The sequence below is a fragment of the Ranitomeya variabilis genome, chromosome 4 (genome assembly GCF_051348905.1).
Source record: "Ranitomeya variabilis isolate aRanVar5 chromosome 4, aRanVar5.hap1, whole genome shotgun sequence".
Taxonomy (NCBI): domain Eukaryota; kingdom Metazoa; phylum Chordata; class Amphibia; order Anura; family Dendrobatidae; genus Ranitomeya; species Ranitomeya variabilis.
In genome coordinates this window covers 451,828,994-451,856,758 of record NC_135235.1, presented here as the reverse complement: position 1 = coordinate 451,856,758, position 27,765 = coordinate 451,828,994, and the positions used below count along the sequence as shown (strand labels likewise).

Below are 27,765 nucleotides of genomic sequence, written 5' to 3'. Positions count from 1 at the left end.
CTAACGTCCTATTTTAACCATTTGTTAAAAAACATGGATTCAGTGGCCAATCTTGTACCCAGATGTGAGCAGTGTATATTGTACAGGAGGAAGCACCGATGTGTACAGGTGAAGTCATTCATCGGATACTGATACAGTAACCTATTTTATTTGCTTTCTTTAGAAGATTTCCAGATTTATAAAATCCACAATACCTCCTATACCATGATTAGAGTGAGTCTTGGCTTGTAAGGGCCCCAGACATGGCTTATTAAGAAAGAAAAAAAGTCAGTGATATAGACAACCATAAGTATCACTGATGTTATTGTTCTTCTGAATGATGGGACCCCAACATAAATGATCCCCTGACAAGGCAACCCCCAATCTGACATATTGTTATCCAGTTAATTTAACCCCTTGATCATGTATGAGTGAGCTTTATGGTTTATGCATACTACGAAACCTAAAAGTAAAGACTTTTCACACCTCACATATGCGTTATAGAGGGGATGGCTCCATTAGACTGTGCATACATTTAGAAGTATAGTATTAGTCCAATAAGCTGGGAGTATCAAGCTATGGATCCATATACATTGATGCTTATTGCAATCCTGTGCGTAAGGCATTGGTTTAGTGTTATCTGTTTCTCCCAGTCCTAAGCCCATTTGAAATGTATGCAGTTATGACATGCACTTACCTAAACATTCAGAAACATACATTATGGATCATGACAATCTAGACAGCCTGGTTTGAGGTACTCAGACACTTAAGCTCCATTTACAAATACCCATAATGAGTGCTGATCAAGAATTTAGCAATTTGATCATCGGTCGGAAATGAGAATTCTTATGAACGCTCATTCGGCCAATTATCTGCTCCTGTAACTTGTCTTTAATAATTTGTTCCTTTCTTGTTCTCTGAATTCTTTCAGGTTAACTAGATATTGCATTACGATATAATATGCATGGATCCACATACAAATCCACAGTCGTTACTTAGTGTGAAGACTTGAAGATTTGAGTACATTGCTGGGGTGAACTGCCTGATCAATTTTATTTGTGCTTGTGGCAGCACTTCACTGATACACAATAACACAACAGATATTTTACAGTGACAGTACAAAGACCATGAGAACATTGATGAAAGTTCAACATTATATGTATATCCTCAGGGTAGAGAAACGCACACGTGTAGAGAGATTGACCAAGAAGAAGTGAGTAGACAAGATGATAACAAGACAACGTTCAGAAGAATCAGAGATGTATAGATAAAAGCATGGAGAAGGCTTTGTTATATGGCAGAAGTTCACATCCACACTTTTCTTTAGAAGGCTTAATTACTTTTAATTAATGTTATCAAATAACAATTTTAACCTGTTCTCTGCCAGAGTTTTACGCACAATTAACACAAAGTTGACCTATCATTCTCTGTCTAACCTTCTCTTGATGGTCATCATGGCCCCAAGGAGTATAATAATGAACATCAGCATCCCTGCAATCACACCAGCAGTCTGCACCGTACTGTCAGCTGGCTTCTCCGGCTCCACGGTGTTGGTATTCTGCGTGGAAGCCCCTTTAAAAAGAAAAGGGGAAGCAATGCCTTAGATTGTATATAAGGCTTATGTTGTATTGTCATCATGGCATGCAACATTTGCTCTGGCAGTGAAGAGGTTAAAGTTTTTTTATTGCCTTTAGGAATTTTGTAGTGGTGGCAATGACTGGATATTTGCTGATAAGATGAGTCAGATGTTGCCTGGAAAGGGCATATAGTCACCTGTAAATGGCTGGCTTGGGGGGAGGCGAGTGATGGGAGGAAGGCTGGAGGTAACCGCTAAGAAGAGGGAGGGATCCCATCAGTAGGCATGCAGGAGAGGAAAAGATAGTGAGAACGCAGGAGGGAGACATTGGCCACTTTATAAAATCCCTCCTAAAGTGAAAGGAATTTTGATATCGTCTGATGGGATTTGGACAGAATCTCAGTTAATCTGGGGGAATTAAAAAAAAAAAGAAAATTGGTCTGATACAAAATTTTTAGCCTAGAGCAGATTGATGTCTACCATTACTAGATTAACCTAAATGCAGTTGTACAAAAAATAAACGTCAATAGCCAAGTTTATTTTTCTGACATTTCACAGAACTGAAATGCCCAAGAGAGCTGATAGGCCCACACCTTCAGGGACGCTGAACTTTGTACAAGTGGCTTCTTGGTTTCACCTAACTTGAAGACCACTTCTCAAACACTCCACTTCTACTAACCATTAATAGGCACATCTTTAGTTCATACAATATTTGCAAGATTTAATAACATCTTTGAGATTGATTTGGCGTGCTCACAAATCTGGTCTGTAACCTTAAAAAGTGTTTCTATTTTTCTTTTTTTTTACATAAAATCAATTCCAAAAGTTCCTACAATGCTATTCTTAGATATGTCTGCTGCATCATGGAAGTGGCTAAGTACTGGAGCAATCAATCATTTTTGAATTGGGTGATTAAAAACAATTGCTTTACTAAAAATGTGATCATGATCATGATGGAAGTGCCTCAACTGCATATTGATGTGATTATACAGAGCTGCCGCTGGGTGTATGAAAACAAAGACCTGAAAATGGTGGTGTATCCCATTTAAGACTTAATGACTGATCTTAAATGCAGAATTCCAAACCTTTCTGTTTTATAAACCATAGTACTGGCAAGGCTGAAATGGTTGACATTAAGTGGATCTTCTAAAGATCACAATTTATAATGTGTTAATTTCTCTGATGAAACCAAATCTATTTCCAAGTCGTCAAGAGCTGATGTTAAATATTCAAAGGTAATCAATAATGCCATTAGCTTCCATATAAGCGCTTGTAATACTTCTTCAATGTCCATTGTTGACTTAAAGCATTTCAGGCTCTAAATTCATTCAGAATCAATTTAGTTCTTGCCTCCATAATATCCATGATGGAGATTCATTGCATCAAGAACACAGGTCACTTTGGGTATAGGGCAAACAGTGCGAAACCAGGTACCTAATGGTGTCAGCTGCAGTGAAGGAGTCCAGTCCAGCTTAGCCGACTTAGTGGGAGGGATAGAAGTATTTGAGAGGCCATTTTTAATTATGGAGAACTATGAAAATGTTCAGGAAAAGTTGAATCACTCATACATTTTTTAAATTGGACCCACCAATGTATATGTTCTATAAGGGATGAAGCTTTAATTCACCAGAGGCAAACATTCATTTTAAAAGCTCTTCCCGACAAGTAATACATACTGTTGAAACTAGAAGTTTACATACACTATATAAAAATACCCATTTGCATGTTTTTCTCAATATCTGACATAAAATCAGAATAAGCCTTTCCCGTTTTAAGGTCAATCAGGATTACCATAATTATTAATATTTGCCAAATGCCAGAATAATGAGAGAGAGAATGTTTTAAGGCATTTTTATTACTTACTGCAAAGTCAAAAGTGTACCTAGATTTCATTAGTATTTGGTACCATTGCCCTTAAACTGAATGACTTTGGTCAAACGTTTGGGATATTCTTCCACAAGCTTCTCACAATAGTTGTTCGGAACTTGGGCCATTCCTCCTGACCAAACTAGTGTAAGTGATCCAGGTTTGTAGGTTGCCTTGCTCGCACCTGCCTTTTCAGCTTTGCCCGTACATTTTCAGTAGGATTGAGGTCAGGGCTTTGTGATGGCCATTCCAAAACATTGATTTTTTTATCCTTAATACACTTTTTTACCATTTTGGCAGTATGCTTCAGGTCACTGTCCATTTGGAAAACCCATTTCCACCCAAGCTTTAACTTCCTTGCTGATGTCTTGAGATGTTGCTTCAGTATTGCCACATAATCTTCTTTTCTCATAATGCCATCTACAGTATTTTGTGAAGTGCACCAATCCCTCCTGCAGCAAAACAACCCCACAACATGATGCTGCCACCCCCGTGTTTAACAGTTGGGATTATATTCTTGGGCTTCCAAGCTTTTCCCATTTTCCTCCAAACGTAATGATGGTCATTATGCCCAAAATGTTCAGTTTTAGTTTCATCAGACCACAGGACATGTCTCCAAAAATTAAAGTCTTTGTTCCTGTGTGCATTTGCACACATTAATCTGGCTTTTTTATGTTTCTTTTGGAGTAATGGCTTCTTCCTGGCCGAGTAGCTTTTCAGCCCATGTTGATACAGAATTTGTTTCACTGTGGATATTGACACAATCTTAGCAGCTTCTGCCATCATCTTCACAAGGTCTTTTGCTTTTGTCCTTGGGTTGATATGCACATGTTGAACCAAAGCACCTTCATCTCTGGGACACAGAGCCAGTCTCCATTGTGAGCGGTATGATGGCTGGACATTCCCATCTTGTTTGTATGTGCTTGTACAGATGAACAAGACACCTTCAGGTATCTTGAAATTGTACCCAAGAATGAGCCAGACTCATGTGCAAATCCACAATTCTCTTCCTGATATCTTGGTTAATTTCTTTGGACTTTCCCATGATGCTACACAAAGAAGCAGTGTGTTTCAGATGTGCATTAAAATACATCCACAGGTGTGTCTCTAATTAACTCAGATGTTGCCAAAAAACCTATCACAAGCTTCCAAACACATGACATCATCATATGGGCAGTCCAGAATTGTTTAACAGCATAATAATCTTACTGTATGTAAACTTTTGACTTTGCAGTAAGTAATAAAAATGTCTTAAAACATTCTCTCTCATTTATTCTGGAATTTTGCAAATATTAATAATTATGGTAATCCTAATTTACCTAAAACGGGAAAGGTTTATTCAGATTTCATGTCAGATATTGAGTAAGCATGCATATGTGTCTTTTTATACAGTGTATGTAAACTAGTTTCAACTGCATATAGTAGATCCTTATATTTTGAAGTGGATGCCCAAAATTTGCATGTCATTGGCCCAGCCATTTCCTTGTCCTTTAATGGTGGCTGGGTGGTGTTTCCACTCTGCCCAACCATACATACAGACTTTGTTCATTTATATTCCCTTGTGGCAGACATAAAAGAAAGGGGCCTATAATGATACTGGGTTATCCTACAAAGGACAGAAAACTCAGCTGTTTCCCTCCTTGTCATTTCCATTATCCTTGGAACAATTACTCTATAGGCCGCCATACACATTAGATATCTGTCAACCAAACGATTTCTTGGCTGACACCTTTCTGGGATAGATAGCTGCCTGGGACTAACCAAAGCTGGGCCCCCCTCACTTCAAAGTCTTCATAGGTACCACATGGTTTATATCTATTATATGTACATCAGTGCAAGAGCTCAATTTAGTCTAATTTTAGCTAAGCTTTAAAGCGGTGTTTCTAATCTAAAGTCTCTGTACCTAGTCTTATACTTACCAGCCGCCATCGTCTTCTTCTGTAGTCACCGCTCCCTTCGGTCTCTAGTAGTTTGTGACCTCCCAGATTGCTCCAGTGTTGCTTGGCAAGCCGGAGGTCACTTTTCATTACTAGTCTATGACTGCTTTGTTCTGGCGCTTATAGACTTACATTAAGAGCTTGTGACCATTATCTCTAACTTCTGGCCAGTCAGAAGCTGTGGCCACAAGATGTTGCCATGGGAGCTGAGCGGCGCCGATAGAAGCTGAAGACGGCAGCGGGTAAGTATAAGACTAGGGTCGGAGACTGTAGAGTAGAAGCACCTCTGCAGCGATGAAAAAAGAACCCAACTCTGGAGTAGTGCTTTAATTAAAAAAAAATACTTTTATCATAGATCGGAGAAACAGTTTTTTGAGAGAAATTCTATTAATATTTTTCTAAAATGTGTTAGAATAGGAAATATACTTTAGTAAATTTAATATGGAAGAAAGAACAGAAGTGCATTTATTAATTTATGGCAGATCTAGAATTCATAATAAGAAAACAATATAAAACTGCTACTGTATAAAATGCTTCTTCAATGGCTTTAGTCTGAAACTAATTTCATATAAATAAATTGCAATTACTCTGTATTAATTGAATACATTTCTCTTCCTGACGGTTCATATTTTATGCTGTATTTGAGAAAAACTTGTGAAAAGCATAGTTAAAGTAGACTTGACCTTCACACAAAGCAGACGTTTTGTAGACTGATTCCAAATTATTATAACTATATTTTTATTAGTATTATTATCGGAATGCTTTATTCATGAGAATACAGCCTCTTAATTCACTAAGAACTGGTGACATCATCAAGGCTTAAGTGCCTGTTATTAATTTATGTGTTGAGATTTTGCGGTGGCGAATATGTGGGTGAGAAGGGAGTGATGTTCCCTATGGCTGTAGTATTTCATTACAATGTGATAAAGTCTATATGGGAAATGTACATATATGCAAACAAGCTCTTAGACATGACCATCTCTATGTTTTATTCTTAAGAGAGGAGTCCTGCTATGAAGGACTTGATATTAACTATATGACACAGACCTAAATTGTTTTCTATCATAAAATGCTTACTTGGACAGACACACAGGCTCTCCATGCATGTGCTGTGACACAGCCGCGACACATGCAGCTGTGGCGCCAATCAACTGATTGGCCGGCACGATCCAGGAAGCCGGTTCCCTGGGCTGCTTATTCAGTAAGTGCCATAGCTTGCCGAATTAGAGGGCACCTGAACATATTTGCTCAACTCTATTAGTGATGCACTTCCGGCCCGAGCATGATAAAAGCCGCTGTCAGAGATTGACATTTAACATGTTAACAGCTGTGGGAGGATTGCGATTCCACCCACGGCTGTTAGGGGCACATGAAATTAGCTGACACGTGCCGGAAAAGTTGAGGGCTCAGCGCTGGAGCTCGTAGCAAACTGGAGGAGGCAACGTTAGGCATACCTGTATGTCTAAAGTAGGAAAGGGGTTACAGGGAATCTGTCAGCAGGATGTCACTGCCCAAACTGTTTATCTGTGCATCCAGTTCTTGCAAAGACAAGTCCATCCATACCTTTAACTAACCCTCTGCTGGGTTGACAGCTTTCTATGTGGTGAGACTTTAAGCAAAGCAACTGTTAGTCAAGCAGCAGAAGGAGGCCCTGGGCAGGGAATAAAGTTGAGGAGGCTTAGGAATTGCTTCCACAAGCCAAAAGCACTTCAGCTTCATATGCGTATGGATTCAAATGGCGATTTCTCAGGAACAGAGAACAGACTAGTTAGCTAAGGGTATGGATGGACTTGTCTTTGCAAGAGCTATGTTTGCATATAAACAGTTTTGAGGGTGAAGTTCTGCTGACAGATTCCCCTTCTCACAGATCACAATGGGCGGGCACCTTAGTAAAGCTATTAACATGTAGATTAACCTTATATCAGCAGGTTAATAGTGTTACCCAATTTGATAGATTCCGTTAGCATTACTGTTCAGCCTTTAAATACAATGTGATTTTAAATTTTAATATGTGTTGATTTATTATTTAATGTATTTATATAGTGGTTGGAGCTTTATGTTTCTGATATTGAGCTCTAAATCTTCTACATAGGGAACTGATAAAATAAATATTCTGGCTAACTGAAGCCACCACTAGATGGATCTTAGGAGCTCTCCTTATTTTTGAGTTTAGTGTACAAATTACTGTAAATTCTTAAAGGTGTGTTCCACTATTTTGATATTGATGACCTAGCCACAGAATAGGTTTATCAATATCCCCATGGTAGGGTTCTGACACCCAACACCCTCAATTTTCAGCTTTTAACAGCTCCAGGAGAAGCCCGATTAACTATGTGCAGAGAGGAACATCACCGTTTCATCATACTATTTAGCGGCAAGTTATGAATACTACAGATCATAACATCTAATCAAGATGGTAGGTGTCGGACCCTCGCCAATTTTAAATTAATGACCAATCCTATCTGTAGGTCATTAATATCATAGTGGTAAGCTCCCCCTAGTTGTGGCTGCAGATTGATAAGATGTTATCATTTATCTCAATATCTATTCAGTTGATTTAGAGCTCTGTATAAAAAAAGCTCTAAATATTATGAAAATGTATTAATGTTATTTATCAATGCAAAAATGTTGACATTTTAGATTTAAAAGTGGTATTTCAGCTTAAATGACATTTTATTAACACATCAAAGTTGAAAGAGGACAAGCTCCATATTTTTTTAAGGAGATATGACTACATATGTGTAATCATACCACCAATGAATAGAAAGCGAGTGAAATTAATAGGATGCCTTGCTGGTAATGTACCTGCCCACACTCCTGGTAGATGTACATAAAAATAGTGCAAGGAAAAACATCATTGATGTCTATAGAACTAATATTATTCTATCACAACATAAGTTATAACATACTACAACCTCTGTACACATGAACAATACAGGAACCATAGAAAGCTCCTGTATTTTCCACACCTATGTTCACCGATTACTATTGATTGTAAAGAGAGTGATTGGATAATGTCAATTTTAGGAAATTGCTGTAAACTGCTGTGAACCTTCACCTTAAATACAAATACAAGAAAACATAAAATACATTGTTAGAGGCCATCTAATAATCTCTTGCCCCGTTTAAAAAAAGTAAAGAATGTTTTTGTTCCTTTTCTCTTCTTTTTCGTATTTTTGAATTTGTTTGTGTTGTTTTGTACCTTATTGATTGCTAGAAGTACATCTTCTAAGCAAATGTACAATAATGGCTTCAAAGTGAGAATAAATCTTCACCCTTTCCGACAAGTTGAATGTATACTGTGACATTGGTGCAGATTATCCGTAAGATTAGTTTGAAAATTCTCCAAAACATTTTAAACTTATGATAAAACATATGCTGGATGAGTTTCAAGATATGGGGGAACATACACTGCCTCTGTGGTATGTAAACCCATGCTAAATCCAAATACCAAATGCCAAACCTCCTGTTACGGGCCTTTTCTTGGTGGGTTTCTGTAATATATTATGATAAAGGGATATAGGGTGTTATTATAAGAACTAGTGGAGGGGAGACTGAAGAAGCAACCAATCACATTGTCCCTGTTTTTATAAATTTCCACCCAAGCTTTTTGTTTTTAATAATATTCCAGTATTTCTATCAAATAAAAAATATTCACCTTTTGAGGCCAACCGGACGCAGCTGATTTTAGTCTCCTGTAAAAAAAAACAAAACACAAAGTTAAGACATCACCACTAGGGTTGAGCGACCTTGACTTTTTTAGGGTTGAGTCATGTTTCGCGAAACCCGACTGTTGGGAAAGTCGAGTCGGGCGAAATCGGCCGATTACAGCGCAAAGTCGAGGATCGGCCAGAACACGAAACCCTATGCACGTCAATGGGGATTTTTTTCTCTCTCTCTCTCTCTCTCTCTCTCCTCCGTCCCAGCACAGGAAATTTTGTTTTACACATTCCAAATCGCTACTGCGCACAAGCGATAAAATGATGGGCGTGCACGCCCTAACCCCTATGTCATCACTCTGCCCACACTCCTTCATTGGCTGAAAAAATGGCGCTAAACGCGTCATACGAAACGCGACTTTGGCGCCAAGATCGCGTACCGCATGGCCGACCCCACACAGGGATCGGGTCGGGTTTCATGAGACGCCGACTTTACCAAAAGTCGGCGACTTATGAAAATGAACGATCCGTTTCGCTCAACCCTAATCACCACCAAAAGACTAAAATGTTCATGTTTTATGGGCATTTGGGGATTTATTTTGTTACTGTCTGCCTTTCTCGTATCATGACATACATTTAATTGTTCTTTTTTCTGTAGTTAGTAAATACTTTACTTCATTTTCTGCTCATCCTTTCGTTTACTACAACTTTTGATAATACAGCCTCCTGCCGTTACCTCTTAAAGTGATGTTTTATTCTGCAGCTACGAAGCCAACTAATGTGTTCGTTCTGGTTCGTTATGTTACCATATGAACAAACAGTCCCGTCTGTGGGCAATAAGGTATATAGAGCAGAGCAGATTGATGTATGGTTGTCCTGAAAAAAAAATCAGTATGACTTTTTTATTGTTTCATCATGATTTCTGAGTTTATGAGTCCAGTGGGTGACAACTACATCGTCACATTTATACAGGCTGTTACTTACTGCCTAGGACTGCCCACTGGACTGCTAAACCCAGAATGAGTAGAAGTTTAAATTAATAGATTATTGTTATACAAACCTCTATATCAATCTGCTCATCTTCTGTGGGCCACAGATTGGACTGAATGTCCAACATGATAAGTTCCAGATCTCTAACTCCAGGGTTGCCCATCTTCCAGGGCAGTCCATGAAAATTTTTTTTAAGGTGTACATGATTTTTTTGAAGTTGAAGAAACTTAAACAGATGATTTCGACTTTTATTTTCATCATTTTACAGTTTACAGTGAATGCAGCTCGTGTCTTCATATCAGAACTATGGGCTGTATACATGTATCACGTACAGTTAGGTCCATATATATTTGGATAGAGACAACATTTTTCCAATGATGGTTCTAGACATTACTACAATGAATTTTAAACAAAACAATTCAGATGCAGTTGAAGTTCAGACTTTCAGCTTTCATTTGAGGGTACCCACATTAAAATTGGATGAAGGGTTTAGGAGTTTCAGCTCCTTAACATGTGTCACCCTGTTGTTAAAGGGACCAAAAGTAATTGGACAGATTAAATAATTGTAAATAAAATGTTCATTTCTAGTACTTGGTTGAAAACCCTTTGTGGACAATGACTGCCTGAAGTCTTGAACTCATGGACATCACCAGACACTGTGTTTCCTCCTTTTTGATGCTCTGCCAGGCCTTCACTGCGGTGGTTTTCAGTTGCTGTTTGTTTGTGGGCCTTTCTGTCTGAAGTTTAGTCTTTAACTAATGAAATGCATGCTCAATTGGGTTGAGATCAGGTGACTGACTTGGCCATTCAAGAATATTCCACTTCTTTGCTTTAATTAACTCCTGGGTTGCTTTGGCTTCATGTTTTGGGTCATTGTCCATCTGTAGTATGAAACGACGACCAATCAGTTTGGCTGCATTTGGCTGGATCTGAGCACACAGTTTGGCTCTGAATACCTCAGAATTCATTTGGCTGCTTCTGTCCTGTGTCACATCATCAACTAACACTAGTGACCCAGTGCCACTGGCAGCCATGCATGCCCAAGCCATCACACTGCCTCTGCCGTATTTTACAGATGATGTGGTATGCTTTGGATCATGAGCTATACCACGCCTTCGCCATACTTTTCTCTTTCCATCATTCTGGTAGAGGTTGATCTTGGTTTTATCTGTCCAAAGAATGTTCTTCCAGAACTGTGCTGGCTTTTTTAGATGTTTTTTAGCAAAGTCCAGTCTAGCCTTTTTATTCTTGATGCTTATGAGTGGCTTGCACCGTGCAGTGAACCCTCTGTATTTACTTTCATGCAGTCTTCTCTTTATGGTAGATTTGGATATTGATACGCCTACCTCCTGGTGAGTGTTGTTCACTTGGTTGGCTGTTGTGAAGGGGTTTCTCTTCACCATGGAGATTATCCTGCGATCATCCACCACTGTTGTCTTCCGTGGGCGCCCAGGTCTTTTTGCATTGATGAGTTCACCAGTGCTTTTTTTATTTCTCAGGATGTACCAAACTGTAGATTTCGCCACTCCTAATATTGTAGCAATTTCTCGGATGGGTTTTTTCTTTTTTTGCAGCTTAAGGATGGCTTGCTTCACCTGCATGGAGAGCTCCTTTGACAGCATCTTTACTTCGCAGCAAAACCTTCCAAATGCAAGCACCACACCTCAAATCAACTCCAGGCCTTTTATCTGCTTAATTGAGAATGACATAATGAAGGGATTGCCCACACCTGTCCATGAAATAGCCTTGGAGTCAATTGTCCAATTACTTTTGGTCCCTTTAAAAACAGGGTGGCACATTTTAAGGAGCGGAATCTCCTAAACCCTTCATCCAATTTTAATGTGGATACCCTCAAATGAAAGCTGAAAGTCTGAACTTCAACTGCATCTGAATTGTTTTGTTTAAAATTCATTGTGGTAATGTCTATAAACAAAATTAGAAAAATGTTGTCTCTGTCCAAATATATATGGACCTAACTGTATAATTTTAATGATTTACTAGAGTATTCCAAAGTGTACGTAAAAAATATTGTCTGTTCATGACTTTCTGATAAGCTGTCCAGAACAAAAATAAAAAGTGAAGTTGGCAACCCTGGTTCCATGAAAAAGATGGCTTCACAAGCACAGTCATCATCTTTATCATAACAAATGGGAGATAACAAAACCTCTAAACTGCTAAATTGGCAATTTTGATATGGATGTAATGATGAGTGACTGCAAATGTGTGTTATGCCCAATGGTGGCGCATGTGAATCTGTGGACCCACTGTGCCACAGGTCCGGGCCTGCCCAGGAAGGGGCTTATCTCTGTGGCTAGCTGGTGTTCACTGGAGCTCCTGTTGCTGTAGATAAACTGGATTGCAGGTAGCTGCCAGGTACCACTACTGGGCAGAGCCGGTACTGCAACTGCTGACTCCAGGGGTCAGGTACGCTGCCACTAATGTAGGGCTTAGTTCAGGCGCATTGGTCTAGGTTACTGGATCAGGGACTGGCTAGACACGGACCAGGAGATAATGTTCAAGAACAGAGTGCAATGGGACTAGTGGACTTTGGCAACAGGACTGGCCACACCGGGATCAGGGGACTTTGGATACAGGACTGGCCACACCAGGACCAGGGGACAATGTTCAGGCACCGGCTGCACTGGGACCTGGGTACTTCGGGAAAAGGACTGGCTGCAACAGGACCAGGGGAATTTGGGACAACATTCAGGCACTAGCCAAACCAGGACCAGGGAATGAGGTTCAGGACTCTGGCAGCACTGGGACCAGGGGACCTCACAATTTCTCTGGTAGCACACCAACTGCCTAGTGACTTTACATGTTGCTCGGGGACTCTCTAGGGGAAAGGGACCCTTAAATACAAGAGCTATTGGCAGGGAGCCATCTTGCAGGTGTAACTAATAATACTAAATGCCTCTTAGCAACAAGCTGAGGGCATTTACTATATGCACGCTGACACTTTAAGAGCAGGAAGCATGCCAGGGACTGCACTGAAGGTAGGGGCGAGGAGTAAACTGGCATCTCTGCATGGATCGAGAAGAGAACACCATGCAAAGGCACCAGACAAAGCGCTACAATGTGCAGCCATATTTCTCTTGTAAAGAGGTGATAACAGGACAGATTTCATTTAAGTCCTCTGTCCTAGAATGAGCGCTAATGTTTTATGCCAGGTTACTAAGCTTCTCATAAAAATGTTCTAATTTCCACCTATCTAGTTACATTTAAAATCAGCCCACCACTCACATCTCTTTGTGCCTTGACCCCTCATTTCTGCATTCCCAAACTCATTCTGCTATGCTGATTTGTAAATATTTTTCTCAATAGAAATACTTTCAAGCTAAAATAAAAAAAATCATAAGACATGCTGAAATTTTAAATGTTTCTCTTAGGTAGGAGATTAATTTTTAATTTCTTGTCTACATCCCTCACTGTAAACCAGGGTTCTTGTCAATTTACATGCTTTCAGCTAGTCTATTGCATGCGTTGCAATAGAAAAATTATGGTGTCCTTGAACGAGAGCGTAGCTTAGTATCCTATCTTTGTATACAACTAGATGCATCTACTCCATCAAACTATAATTTGTGCATTTCATTATATACCATAAGTGTATGCACTACTTTGCAGTACGAGGAGCTTCAAGTAATATTAACATGTTATTATAATTATTGCTTAAGGAAAACATTAGCCAGCAGAAAGAAGAAAAGATAAAAGGAATGTGTTATGTATTTTTACCGCTTAGTAGCTTATCTCCATAGACAATATATTGTAATAACATATATCATCCTTGACCATGGTGATGTCAACCTTTAAAAGAACTTGCTTTGCTGTAGACTGCAGGTTTTAAAGGATACACTAGAAACCTCTTTAGAGACAGCCATCGAATATTGCATTACAAATTATCTTCTGTAAAGGTTGCCTATTAAATAAGATGTCCAGGATGCATATTATATGTTATAATTGGTAATTTGTCTAAAGACATCTGGTTTGGTCAAAATGGTGGTCGATTGAAGTAGATGGTCTTCTGTGGAGGTTTTACTGTACACTGTGTTGTATTTGGTTATATTGCTATATATAGTTGGTTAGATATAGACAAAAAATATGCATGTATTATAATAACAAAAGGGTGTCATGAAAAAATAAAAAAATTAAAATAGGGCACTGTTCTGACATTTTTCAGCCCTCCCAGAAGAAGCTAGGCAAAACGCACGTCTGGGTATAGGGACACAGGGCCTGATGTACTATTGTAATAAGAATTCCACTTTATACTGAAGATCTAATATTATGTCCATAGATGTAATTATCGGAATCTATTGAAAATTTATTTCCTGGATTTGCCACCACCTTACATTATTGCATTATAATGTATAGACTATCTTTGTAGGCTAGGCCTATTTTGTGCCCCTGTTGGTGAGGCAACAGGTTTGTTTTTAATGTTTTACTATATATTGGTTTATTTACTCCAGAAAGTTATATATGTTTTGAAAGATCTTTTGAGTTCACTTCTTTATGCTCTGGGATATATTTTAAATTTTTCCTAGTCATTGGTTATAATTGTTTTACAACATTCTTGCATCTACCATGAGAATGTGGTATGAGGACAACCCAATCCTAGGTCACATTACTAAAATAGCGGCTGCCCTAATGTGTATTTACCCTTGAAACAATGTGCACATTATTATATTAGGTGTGTATGTACCCCATTGGCAGTGCTCAAAGCCTGGAAATAGATGCTGTAACTCTTCACAGGTGAAAGTGGTGGATTCCAATATCCATTGTAGGTCCTGTTGTCTCCAACTGTAAAGAGCTGTGAAGATGCCAATTGTGTCGGTTTTAGTTCTGCGGCAAAGTAATGAGGGGACTCCATAACTGAGGCATTTCTGTAACTGACAGGTACTGGAAAGCATCCATTGCCATCCGCAGCCCTCCCGGACCTCTGGGTCCTTTCCTCCTTTACCACAAGTTGGTAAACACTGTAAAATAAGAACAATAAAAAAAAGCTAAAGCAATCATTCAGGGATTAAAGGGGTAGCAGAGTGTACATATAAACAGGGAAAGATAAGAGGACAGGGCTCATTAACTAGTATTAGATTTTTAGGATATGTATTGCTTCGACTAGTTTCTGGAAAAGTATGAAAGGCCAGCTGCTCATCAGAGATTGATGAGGCTGTCTTATTGTGTGCTTACTTAGCTAGAAATGGTTTATGGATGTCCACAAGCTGGAAAACTGAAGCCGATCTGAGGATGGGAGCGGATACCGTGCAATATTATCGAGATAGTAAATTACAGAAACAAGCATTAGTATTTGATTTACAGAAGTATACAGAGAAAGGGGGCTATTCACAGAATGAAGACGCCTTATTGTCCTGTTTCATGAGACTTTCATAGCTGAGTTGCATATAATAGAATTTTTTAGGGCTGTTGATCCAGAGACATGATGGGACTTAAAGAGAACCTGTCAAATGATTTATGCTGCTGGACCTGTGGGTAGCATGAATTGGAAGACCAAGTGCGTTATTACAGTTATGTATGATTACTCTGAAATGTGGCAGCATTTCAGAAAGAGCATGCTTTGAAAAGCTAGTTGGGGACTATGCATTTCAGATAAATAGTCTGAGACTACCCTCACTCCCCTTGACTGGTAGGTCTATCCCTAAACACACAGATATGGAGATACTTAATAATCATGTGGAACAGGGTAGGAAGACACGCATGAGGACCTCATATTAGACATCTGAGATGCCTAGTCCATGACCAAGCTTTCCAAACTATGTTTTTCCGAAACATCACAGTTCTTCACAGTAAAACATATCTGGCTGCAATAGTGCAGTTTATTTCATCCCACAAGCCTTCCCTTCACCAGCAGCTACATAGTCCATGTTTTTTCATCCATAGCGTATGTGGAAAACCCTATATGCCAATGCATTCATTCTAGCTTGTAGAGATACTTTCCAGGTTGGTCAGTTACTTAAAGTTCATACTGTTACCAGTCCGACTAACAAGGAAAAGTCAACCACAGTAAAGGATGTATCAGCAGCATTCATTGTGACATCTTATGTACATCTGCAATCAAAATTATTCACCCGCATTGCAATTTGGGTTTATTTGTAAAATTTACAAAATTTCTGCTGCGTGCAATAAACCAATTTATATAGCTTAGCACAACTAATAAGTGGTTTCTCCTAATTCAACAAAAATGGCACTTTTACTGACTACTGCAGCCTCAGAATCATGCAGCCCCTTAATAGAATTCCTCATAAGGGCACACAACTGCAAATCAGATCTTTTTTATTGCAAATAACCAAGAGAATAACCATTCATGAGGAAAAAAAACTAATCAAATACCTGGCTTGGCTAAGGGTTTGCTGTGTGTGGTGCTTGATTTCATGTTAGAAATACAGCTCTATCAAGCGAGTGGTCCAAAAAGCTAAGAGAAGAGATCATTGTTGTATGCAAACAAAGAAAAATGATACAGAGATACCAAAGGTGTTGAGTATTATTGCTTTTGAGTTCTGTTCCGTGGAGAGATAAAACAAACTGAAAGTTTTTGGGCTTATGGGTTAGTCTTATTTCTAGAGGAGGAAGAGTTAAGCATGCAAAGAAAAAAGAAACCTGTGTACAGTGAATCGAGGCAGGGCTCAATGATGCCTAGGGCATTGGACACCTGCAACATGTGGAAAGGAAGATGAATTCAAACAGGTGTCAAGAAACTGTAGAAAGAAATTTCATACTTCTTGTGTAGAAGCTGAAACCTCAAAGTCAGCCAAGACTTGATTTCAAAAGAATTACTGGAACATTCTGGAATGGAAGTCAAAGTTGCCTAAAAGAACTTTATAGAAAATCCTTGGTGGGATTTGAAGAAAATGGTGGTGCACCCAATCTCAAAAGTATTAGTGACCTGGAGGCCATTACCAATGAGGAGTGAGCTGAAATTCTTCAAGAATGCTGCCAGAACTGGTATCTGTCTATGGATCACATTTGCAGCAGGTCATAACAGCTAAAGAGTCCTCTACTGAGTACTATAGATACTTCTCATGAGGGGGATGAATAATTCTGAGACAGTGGAGTCCATGAGACTGGCATTTTGTGTTGAATTTGTAGAAACCACAAGTCATATCAGTTAGTTGGTTTATTGAAAAAATTGTAGATATTGCTCATCTAATTTACAATAGGGGTTGAATAATTTTGATTGCAACTATAAAAGTAATTTAGACAAAATTGTATTTTGTTCAATAAAGCCATGATACCAGCTTTATGGTGTCTGCCTTTTTATTATTAGTTCAGTTTAAACAAAGGTTTTTAGATTCTTGGGTTTTAGTTTGCCGCTAGTCATAAGTATTTACCTCACAGGAGCCCCCCGGGACTGTGCTGGTTTCAACCACACTGTAATTGTGGTTTCTGTTTCATTCAAAGGGGCCTCAGCTTCTGAATCAGTGAGAGAAGGAGCTGTGAGGGCAGGTTACAGAGAGCATTTGTCAGAAAAGTAGACATTTTGCAAAGAACAAAGACAGTAAAAGTTAACAAAGAATACAGGAAAAGTGGATCAAAGAAAATACTATGAAACCTGCAATTTTTGTAGCTATGCGGGTTGTGACAGGTGGTCCAAAGCCCTTGCTAGTACTCGCTCTTATAGTGAATGAGTAGGTGGAGCCAGGGTACAATCCAACAAACAGATGATGAGTCTCATTGCGTAGTTTAAAGATCCGACCTTTTTGATTTGCCAGCTCTGCACTTGGATCTAGAGAACCTACAGCCTTGTATGAGATCTGAGGGAAGAAGATGCATTACAGTAGACATGGTTACAGCACATAAGCATCCTGCAAATACAGTCAAACTGAGAATTGTAGAACTGTAGGCAAAAGCCACTCTCTTTGTACCTCATACATTGAGATGACCCCATTGGTCTCATTGGGAGCTTTCCACTGTAGGTAAATCTTTTCCTCAAAAGGTCCCCCCTGTATGGACTCCAAAGGAATGGGGCCAGGCACTGAAAAGTCAGATAGTATCTGTTACTAACTACTAGTTAAATATCTATCAATTATACATTTCCAATAGATCTTTGCAATATACATTTTACAGAGGTGGAAACAGACAGAAGAGGACCTCTACTTGAGAACAGTGTATGGGCCTCTTTAGAGTCCAATATTTCATTATGATGCACCCCTTTATGTGTCATTTACATTTTTTTTTGCTGCTGCTTGCCCCCATGTGGCTGGACAGGTTACACCCTGACTATTCACACATCTGTAAATGACTACAAGTTACAAACATGATAAACAACAATCAATGGGTCAACAATAAACTTTCATTATGGCTACTACTTACCATCCTCCTCAGTGTGTACTACAACCTCTCCGCTCTCCATTCTCCCCTCAGGGTTGCTGAGTGCAAGCTTCAGGTACACGGCGGTATGAGGACGTAGACCCCTCAAGGTGTAATGACTTGATGTCAGAATCAGCTCTTCTGTTTCCACTCGTTCCTCTCCTAGTTGGTAGCTATAATGTAGTGTTAAATTATAACTATGACATCGGGTTACAGTGTAGCCAAAAGGTTCCCATTGCAGAGTTAGCTGGCGAGCCCTGATGTCCACTAGTTCCACATTTTGTGGTCCGTGCACAGGCTCTGTGAAGAAAAAACATTTGACATACAGTATATAAGTATCCAACAATGGGAAAATATTTTCAGATATCAGTTTTATGACCTTAAGAGCTATGTGGGAAAAGGATCTGAACTCAGAACAGAGTCAAAATTAGGACTGAGCATTTATTGGGTTTAATTATCATTTGGATCATATTACATCTACTTTGCTTATACGCTGCAAAAACACCTTGATGGATGCACCAAACCTAGTAGTAGGCCCCCATTCATCTGACAAAAATGTATTTTTGACCTTAGTCCGAATTAAACGCATAAACGCATGTGTATACGGCATAATCAGATTTTTTTTACTGTTTACGAAGGTGCAGTAGAGTGGACCACTCTTTCCTGTAGAGTGGACCACTGCTGAAAAATTGACCTAGCTGCTGGTCTCATGTCTATCAAACATGTGCCAGTTGTACAAGATCAGGCAAAGTTTTTTGTTCTGTGGCTATAAATTAGAATGTGTCTGTTCCCCAATACCAAGCAGAGATATTGAAACAATAAGCAAAGTATATAATATGTAAAGAATTGCACTAAATGAAACTTTCTAAATACATTGCTGTGAAACAGAACAATCCCAGTGATTACAACTGGCAGTAATATAACTAATATTGATTTTTGTCATCTATATCAGATTGCTATTGACTACAAAACCCTGGCCAGACTGACAAAATAACTTTTATGTCTATAGACACCTATAGCTTCTGTGACAGGGTAAGTGGCACGGTATGTGAGGGGAGATATGTGTCACAGAGACTGCTTTTCTCCTTGATCTCAAAACCCATAGGTTTCTTTTCAGCATGATATGTGCTGAAGGAGTTAAGTGGCCATTGATATGGGTGGGTTTTTAGGTGAGTAGGTAAAAGAAGGGCGGGACGCCTACTCACCATATCTCCACCTCAAGGGTGTGGCTGGGGAAATAAATGTCCAGCCAGTTTTTTTCCTTTGGTCTGTGTTGTTTAGAAGCAAGAAAGCCTCTAGGCTGACACTTGTGTGAGAGCTGCCATATGTGTTTGCCCAGAAGTGCTGGGCAGGACTGTTTATGAACTTCTTATTTCCTTTTGAGACAGAAAGGCTGTTTTTCTTTCACTGTTTTGGGTTTATGATACAATAAACTACCCAGAGACTTTAACCCCACATGTGCCTGTGTCTACCTTAAGGAGCAGATAAGTAAACGAACTTTCTACAAGTAGTGTTTTGGATGCAGGCAAATGTTCCAGGAACACATGTAGCAGCGGTGGACAAATCATATCTCCTAGGTTAAAGCAGCTATGGAGTTGGAACAGCGGTCGGACAAAATGGACGAGCTACTCCAGCACCTGATCATGAGCCAGCAGCAACAGCACTAGATACAGCAGGAGACTAATGAACTCCTAATGCAACAGTTACAACAGCAAAGACAGATGGAACTACTGATGGGAAAGGTTTGCAGCAGAGAAACTGCCCCTCCCCCATGTCAAGGTGATGACTCCTGCATCCGCAAAGCGGTGAGACGAGCCATGCAAAAGATGACCCCAGGGGATAATATAGAGGCATTTTTGACTGTTGTCTAATGGGTTGCAGAGCCGGAGAGGCTGCCCCTGAAGTAGTGGGTGGAGTGCTGGCCCCCTATCTGACAGGTGAACCCCAGAAAGCCTATTTTGACTTGGTCTTGCAGGATACCTAGGAATATGCTAAGTTGAAAATGGAGATATTGGCATGCTCAAGGGTCAATATGTCTGTCAGAGCCCAAAGGATTCATCACTGGGCATATTGTGGTGACAAACCTTCCCGCTCATAAGTGTTTGAATTGTTGCATTTGGTCTAAAAATGGTTGCAGCCGGAGTCCTCCACACCAGCCCAGATGGTTGAGTGGGTCATCATAGACAGATTTATTCTTTACTTCTTTTCTTTACTCTCTCCCTAGGCCGATGCAGATCTGGGTTGCCCATTGAGACCCCCAGAATGAGGATGACCTGATGGGCTTTGTAGAAAAGTACCAGGTGCCAGGTGAGAGGTCCCTGAGGAAGCCAGGGGTGTACATCTCCATATTGGGATACCCAGTGGGAGCACGAGTCTCAAAAAAGGGGTAGCAGAGCCACCACTGGGGGGAGTTTGAGGTCCCAAGGAGCCACTGAGGGGCTACCAAAGGCTGCTGGTAAAGACCTGATCTGCTGGAGGTATCACAGTCCTGGACACATAGTGTCCCATTGTCCTATGTCTGTCAAGCAGATGGGTTGTAGCCTGGGCAGGCGCTGCTCATATTATGCCTACCCAGCCTGCAGTGTGGACTATCAGCCCAGAGAGGGGCCACAGTCATGCCCCGTGACCAAAAACATAGTACTGGTATCAGGACTCTTAGACTCCGGGAGTTTGGTGACCTTGATAAGGGCCACACTTCCCCATCAGTTGATCCCAGGGAAATATGTAGGCATATGCTTTATCCACGGGGATGCCAAAGATTATCCGGTTGCCAGAATGTAGGTTAAAATGAGCCATGGTATGGAGTTCCATGAGGTCGAGGTAGTCAGAGACTTACTACACCCCGTGATAATTGGGCAGAACTTGAGCCTTTTCTGGGACTTGTGGGGAAATATAGGGTTGCTTAGTGGCTCAGGCAGGAGCCAGCCAGCATCACCCTGAAGAATCCCCTTCAGAGGTGGAGGAGTTCCCCTTGTGTGTCCTAGCTGGTGATGAGGATGAAATAGTGATCAGTGAGGCTGAGGTTCCTGAGCTGGGGGTTTCTGGGGAAAATTTTGAGACTGCTCAAATATGGGATCTTTCCCTAAAAGGGGCCTTTAAAAATGTGTCTGTGATTGATGGGGTTGCTCAAGAGCCAGGGGCCTACACCAGGTACCCACACTTTGCAGTCAATAACAAATTACTGTATAGAGTGACTACACTGAGGGGAGGTGAAATAGTGGAGCAGCTGTAGGTTCCAGGGCCATATCGGCGGAGGATTCTAGACATGGCCCATTCCCATGTTTTTGGGGGACATCTGGAGGTGGTGGAAAAATGCAGGAGAGAAAACTGCAGAGGTTCTATTGGCTGGGATGTTATCGGGAGATCCTGAATTATTGTAGGTCCTGCCCACCTGCCAGATACCCGCTTCCTTCTGCGCACTTCCAAAGTCCTCTAGTCCCGTTACTGGTAATAGAGATCCCCTTTGAGCAACTTGCCTAATAGGTCTGTTAGTTAAGTCTGCACGAGGGCACCTATTTATCCTAGTGGTAATGGACTATGCGACCCTGTACCCTGAAACAGTACCCCTAAGGAACTCTTTGGTTAAGAGTATTGAACAGGAATATGTCCATATTTTTGCTAGGATGAGCCTGCCGAAGGAGATTCTGACAAACCAGGAAACCCTCTTCATGAGCAAGGTTATGAAAGAACTCTGTAGGGTCCTCCAGATTTCCCAGCTGCGAACCTCAGTGTACTATACATGGACCAACAGCCTAGTAGAGCGCTTCAATAAAACCTTGAAATCCATGCTCAAAAAGGTAATTGAGAAGGACGGTCGAGACTGGGACTACCTGCTTCCTTTTCTGCTCTTCTCCATCAGGCAAGATCCTCAGGCCTCTACTGGCATCTCGCCGTTCGAGCTCCTGTATGGTCGACATCCACGAGGGCTCCTGGACATCACCAAGGAAACATGGGAAGCTGAGGTCACGCCACATCGGAGCATCATAGAGCATGTCGCCCAGCTGCAGGTGATAATGGCAAAAGTGATGCCTATTGTGAAGGAGCATCTTCTCCAGGCACAGGAGGCAAAGGCAAGGGTGTATAACCGATCAGCGATGCTGAGGCAGTTCCAGCTAAGGGACTGGGTGCTAGTACTTATCCCCACAGTGGAGAGCAAATTCCTTGCCAAGTGGCAAGGCCCATAAGAGGTGGTGGAAAAACTAGGTTAAGTTAATTACAAGTTACACCAGCTGGGATGAAGGAAGCTGCACCAGGTCTGTCATGTAAACTTGCTAAAACCCTGGAGAGACTGAGAATCGCTGGACACCCCTTGCCTGGGATCCAGTACCAAAGTCACCATGGATGATGTCACCATTGCAGAGACTCTGACGACGACCCAGAGTCAACAATGTTGGGAGATGTTACAGCGGAACCGGGACCTAATCTCAGAGTTGCCGGGGTATACGCAGGTGGTCAAGCATGATATGCTGACAGAACCGCACGTAAGGGTGAACCTCAAGCCCTATAGAAGCATGGAGAGAGGTGATATCCAATGAGGTGAAGAGGATGCTAGACCTCAGGGTGATAGAGGAGTTGAAAAGTGGATGGTCGAGTCCCTTTGTCCTCGTACCGAAACCTGACGGTGAGTGGCGGTTTTGCAATGACTACCGCAAGCTGAACGAAGTCTCTAGTTTTGATGCTTACCCGATGCCTTGTGTGGACGAACTCATTGAGAGACTTGGACCCGCAAGGTATTTTACCACTCTGACCTGATGAAGGGCTATTGGCAGATCCCTGTGTCCCAGAGTGCCAAGGAGAAGACAGACTTCTCGACATCTGATTGGTGTTTTCAATACACTAAGATGCCCTTCGGTCTGCAGAGCGTCCCGGCCACCTTCCAGAGGATGATGGATCGCATCCTGGATCCACATAAGAAGTATGCTGCATCATACCTCGATGACATAATGGTCTTTAGCCCTGACTGGGCTAGACATCTGCCAAAGGCACAGGTAGTTCTGGATGCTTTAAGAAATGCGGGGTACAAGATAAATCTGAAAAAATGTGCCATAGGGAAGGAAGAGGACAAGTACTTAGGCTATGTCATCAGAAGGGGCGAAATTAAGCTGCAAATCAACAAGGTCGACCCATTTTGTTCTACTTAAACCTATTTTGTTTACACTTGGGAGCACATTGTAATTTAAAATGCTCTGATAATTCTCTGCTTTCATGGTTTCTATAACACATTCACTGCCTCCAGCAAAGCAACCCCACAAGATTTTGGATCCTCCACTATGTTTCACTGTAGGTAGGGTGCAGATTTTTTTTTGTAAACTTTTTATTTCCTTTTTAAATGTATCATAGATATTCATTGCCAGAAATTTGGCTTCATTTGTGCACAAAACAATATCCTGTAAAGATTGTAGTTCGTCTATGTAATATTTGGCAAAGCTCAAACACTTTTTTATAGCCTATTTTTTTCTTTGCCTTCGCCTATAGAGCTCTGTTTTATATTTTGGCCTGTGTATGGTGCAGGTAGAAACCATTACTCTAGATATTTACAGCAGAGCCTGAATTACTTTAATGTAGTTTCTTTACTACATTTAAACCCAAATTTCATAAGGAAGGTTCTCTCATTAATTTTCCACGTTTCACCATATCCTGGAAGGTTCTTGATAACATTTCGAACTGTTTAAGCCAGCAAGCCAAGATGTCTGGAGATACTCTGCACCCTTTAAACTGTTTGGGCTTAATGATAGCATTATAGTCTGCCTAGACAGCTCTCTTGACTTTGCCATTGTAATCAAAGAACAGAAAATCTAGTCCTTTTAAGCATTAAAGCCACAAATCACAGGCTAATTAAAGCCATGTGAGCTTTTGGGAATGGTGCATCTAATTTCTAATTAATCACAGGTTAGTCTTATTTTGTTCTTTATTTCAGACTGAACAAACAGGGCCATTCATCTGCGTCTTGGCATTATTTTGAATTTTGTTTCTTTTTTAAGGCTAAATTTGTATTCCGGTATTTCTGAGTTTTCTGCTTTTCTGTATGAAATATATGAGTTTTAATATATCAAACTATCTCACTGAACGCATTGGGACTGATTAATTAAAGGGGTTGTTCCTCAAACAAAGTACATTTTAATCAACAGATCTTAAATAAAATGCTGGGAGAAAGTAGTCTTATCTGATAAACAATAGATAGTTATAATTCATTAAATGTGTATTAAGTTGATATTCAGCTACTGCGGATATACAGGTTAATCAAAACTGATGAAAATAAAGATTTGTGAATACCCCCACACTTCTCGTTATTGAAGACGTCAATTCACAGGATATTATTGAATTTGTTTTTATTCAACCTCTTTCAAAGTGCTAAGCAATTCTTATTCAGGAAAGTGGTTGTTTCCTGAGGAAGAAGTGCTCGACACTTTGAAATGCATTCAATAAAAATTCAATAATATCCTGTGAATTGACGTATTCCATAATCGGCAGAGTGAGGGATATTCACAAATCTTCCAAATCTTAATAATCAACAGGTCTTGAAATAATAATAAGTTCCACTATTGGATTTGTTTAAAAAATGTTCCTGTAGAGTGATAAATCTATAAATGTGCCCCTACTTATACTACTTGCTGTGTCGAACCATGCAGAGCTGCTCCAGTTCAGAGTCAGCACATACCAAAGCTCCTGACCATAGGAGATACCATAAGTTATTTATTATGATAACCGAATATATTGATGACCCGGCAAGAACTTGCAGCTTTTGCCTTCTGAGGCAACATGTTTCTCTGCCTGTTTTATAACTGGAGTTTGTATTTCTGCTCCATCTCCAGCCCTCTGAGCTTATCATAAATCAAGTCAGTGATGTAGGAGCTCCAGTGGCTCATGCAGTATGTCATGACTTTATTTATGATGAGTTTAGAAGGCTGGAGACAGTGCAGAAACACTTGCTCCTGTGATAAAAAAAGGCAGTGAAATTTGTTACTTCAGAAAGCAGCAGCTGCAAGTCCCTTCTGTTGCATCTGTATACTTTTTTATTATAACTGATGGACCAGAAGCTGTAGTTATGTGTTCCAAATGAACTGGAGCAGCTCTGCTTGGTTTGACACAGCAAATAATAGTAGATATCAGGGGCACATGTATAAGATTATCTCAGCATAGGAACTTTTTTTAACACATCTAATTGTGTAACTTCTAATATTCCCAGATTGATTAAAATGCTCCTTGTTTGTGGCACAACCCCATTAAGACTTGCATTGTGCATGACAGTCTTAATGATGGACTCACTGAAGTAGGATGCACCAAATTCATAAAGAGGCACACACCATTGATGAAATTGGAACATATTACTGTAGCATTTCTGGCATGAGAAACATTTCTTTTTAATTTGATAGGTGGGCATAGCCATGTCCCGTTCCACCCCGGCTCCTCCCCAGTTCCACCAATTTTAGAGGAGCATCTTCAAACTGGCGAAAAACATGGCAAAAGTCACAGAACTTTTATGATGTGCAAAAATTTTCAGACTTTTTAAAGGCTTAGGTACTGTTTTTGACCATAAAGCTTTGAGGAATTGGCTCTATTATTGTAGGAGCCATTTTGCACTTTGCAATAATCAGTGGTACCAATAATGTTGACCATGACAGGTAGAATGCAGTTTTTCTTCTGTAAAATTTGCTCTCTCCGCTTTACATAGTGAAATCATTAATCTATGGCAGCTTTCTCTTTTTCTTCACCAGAGCTGTTCACCACTCTCTTATTATGATCTTTTATTACCTTGTGCCTAAAATAACTCACACTCAATCATCTGCTACCTCTATTCTATGTCATCCTTTCCTGTGTTAGAACTAAATGACAGGCTACATGGTTGTTATCATGCAGTAGGGGGCTTACGGCTGGTGCCCGCTCCCCCCATGAGATGTGTCAGACTGCCCATGTCACTCATGTAGTTTGGTGTCTTGCTCTTCTGCCAGGATCTGACACTTGTGCTGTCACTTAGGCCCCAGGACACAATGCTTGTCCTTATCGCTAAGCTATGAGTTGCAGATCATTCAACCCACTGAAGACTATGTAATTCTCCTTTTAACCTTTTCAGAGCTGCTATAGATATACTGCAAACCAAATGGTTGCAAATCACATGGATTATGACATTGACTGATATCTGATTTTTCAGCAAAGTGATTATTTGAACAGTTATTATATCTGGCAAATTCATGGCCTCCAGATATAATCATTTGACTATTTTTCTGCAAATGAACCACAGATTGAAATAAATTGCGCCACTTATTGCCAATGACAGACAGAAAGTTGTGCACCTGTAGGATATCTCCTCATTTTCACAAATAATGTAATTGTTGGAGTGTATTTCTTTTATGAAAGACTACCGAAAAAAACATTCACTGATTATTATTCACCAACAGAATATTATTTTATTTATTGCTTTTGGTGACAGCAGCAGCTGGAGCAGGTACACAGACTGTCAAACATCCTTAGAGATCCACATATATCATTAGCTGCCTGTCTGATCTATACGCTCAAGCTTACCAGTCAACAAAGTCAATACACTTGGTGGGGTCTCAAAACGTCTACACAAGATCAAGAATTCCTACTGGACTTCCAGGTTCAAGCTGAGTTACACTGGAATCACATTTTCAGTTTTTGTGGCAGTTTTTGATGCTGTTTCTTAAGTCAAACGCAAGCGTGGGAACAAAGTAGAGAAGCGGTATCAGGCTTTCTTTTATAATTTCTCTTCTTTTTGGATTCACTCATGGCTTCTACTCAAAATATTGAATAAAATAGTTCCGTAAAAATAAGTGCGATGATTTCAACCTAAGGGATTCAATTTTTTTTTAAGGTTTCTTAAAGACTTATAAAGAACTGAATAATTTTATATTATTGCTATGTGGTGTTATTTATTTATATATATATTTTATTTTGTAACAATTTGTACATGTGCTTTATTTCAGATGTTTGAAGCCAGTGGGAAACCCATAAGGGAAAAAACACAATTAATTCTATAAAGGCTAGAAAAAAAGACAAAAATGAAAGTGGCTGTATATGTAGAATTTATAATATTGTGCAGCAGACTTTAAAGTAATCTGTCCACTGTATTTTTGTAAAAAAAAAATTCTCGTAACAATGCCAACAAAATCGTAAAACTCTGTGTGAAGGTAACCCTATTAAAGAGGTCTTCTAGGCGATTTTCTAGTTTGATGTAAATAAGGGCTTATACACTGCTCAAAAAAATAAAGGGTACAATAAAATCCCATGTCCTAGATGTCACTGAATGAAATATTCCACTTGTAAATCTTTATTCATTACATAGTGGAATGTGTTGAGAACAATAAAACCTAAAAATGATCAACGTAAATCACAACTAATTTCCCACGGAGGTCTGGAGTTGGAATGATGCTCAAAATCAAAGTGGAAAATGAAGTTACAGGCTAATCCAACTTCAGTGGAA

The 27,765-nt window shown here is 40.0% G+C and overlaps 1 protein-coding gene across 8 annotated transcripts in view; it reads right to left on the bottom strand.

Moving 5' to 3' along the window:
- PTPRT (protein tyrosine phosphatase receptor type T) overlaps nucleotides 1-27,765 on the bottom strand; it is a 469,258-nt gene that overhangs the window by 132,426 nt on the left and 309,067 nt on the right. For 4 of the 8 annotated variants that reach the window (XM_077251539.1, XM_077251545.1, XM_077251540.1 and 1 more), the window contains exons 8-15: nucleotides 18,330-18,626; nucleotides 17,882-17,991; nucleotides 17,569-17,770; nucleotides 17,348-17,450; nucleotides 14,704-14,977; nucleotides 9,017-9,053; nucleotides 1,753-1,809; nucleotides 1,416-1,551 (exon numbers count right to left, since the gene is read on the bottom strand). In XM_077251539.1, coding sequence (XP_077107654.1) covers nucleotides 1,416-1,551; nucleotides 1,753-1,809; nucleotides 9,017-9,053; nucleotides 14,704-14,977; nucleotides 17,348-17,450; nucleotides 17,569-17,770; nucleotides 17,882-17,991; nucleotides 18,330-18,626 — 1,216 coding nt within the window. The remainder of the gene's footprint in view (nucleotides 1-1,415; nucleotides 1,552-1,752; nucleotides 1,810-9,016; nucleotides 9,054-14,703; nucleotides 14,978-17,347; nucleotides 17,451-17,568; nucleotides 17,771-17,881; nucleotides 17,992-18,329; nucleotides 18,627-27,765) is intronic. The other 4 variants (XM_077251543.1, XM_077251544.1, XM_077251546.1 and 1 more) reach the window with 2 other exon arrangements.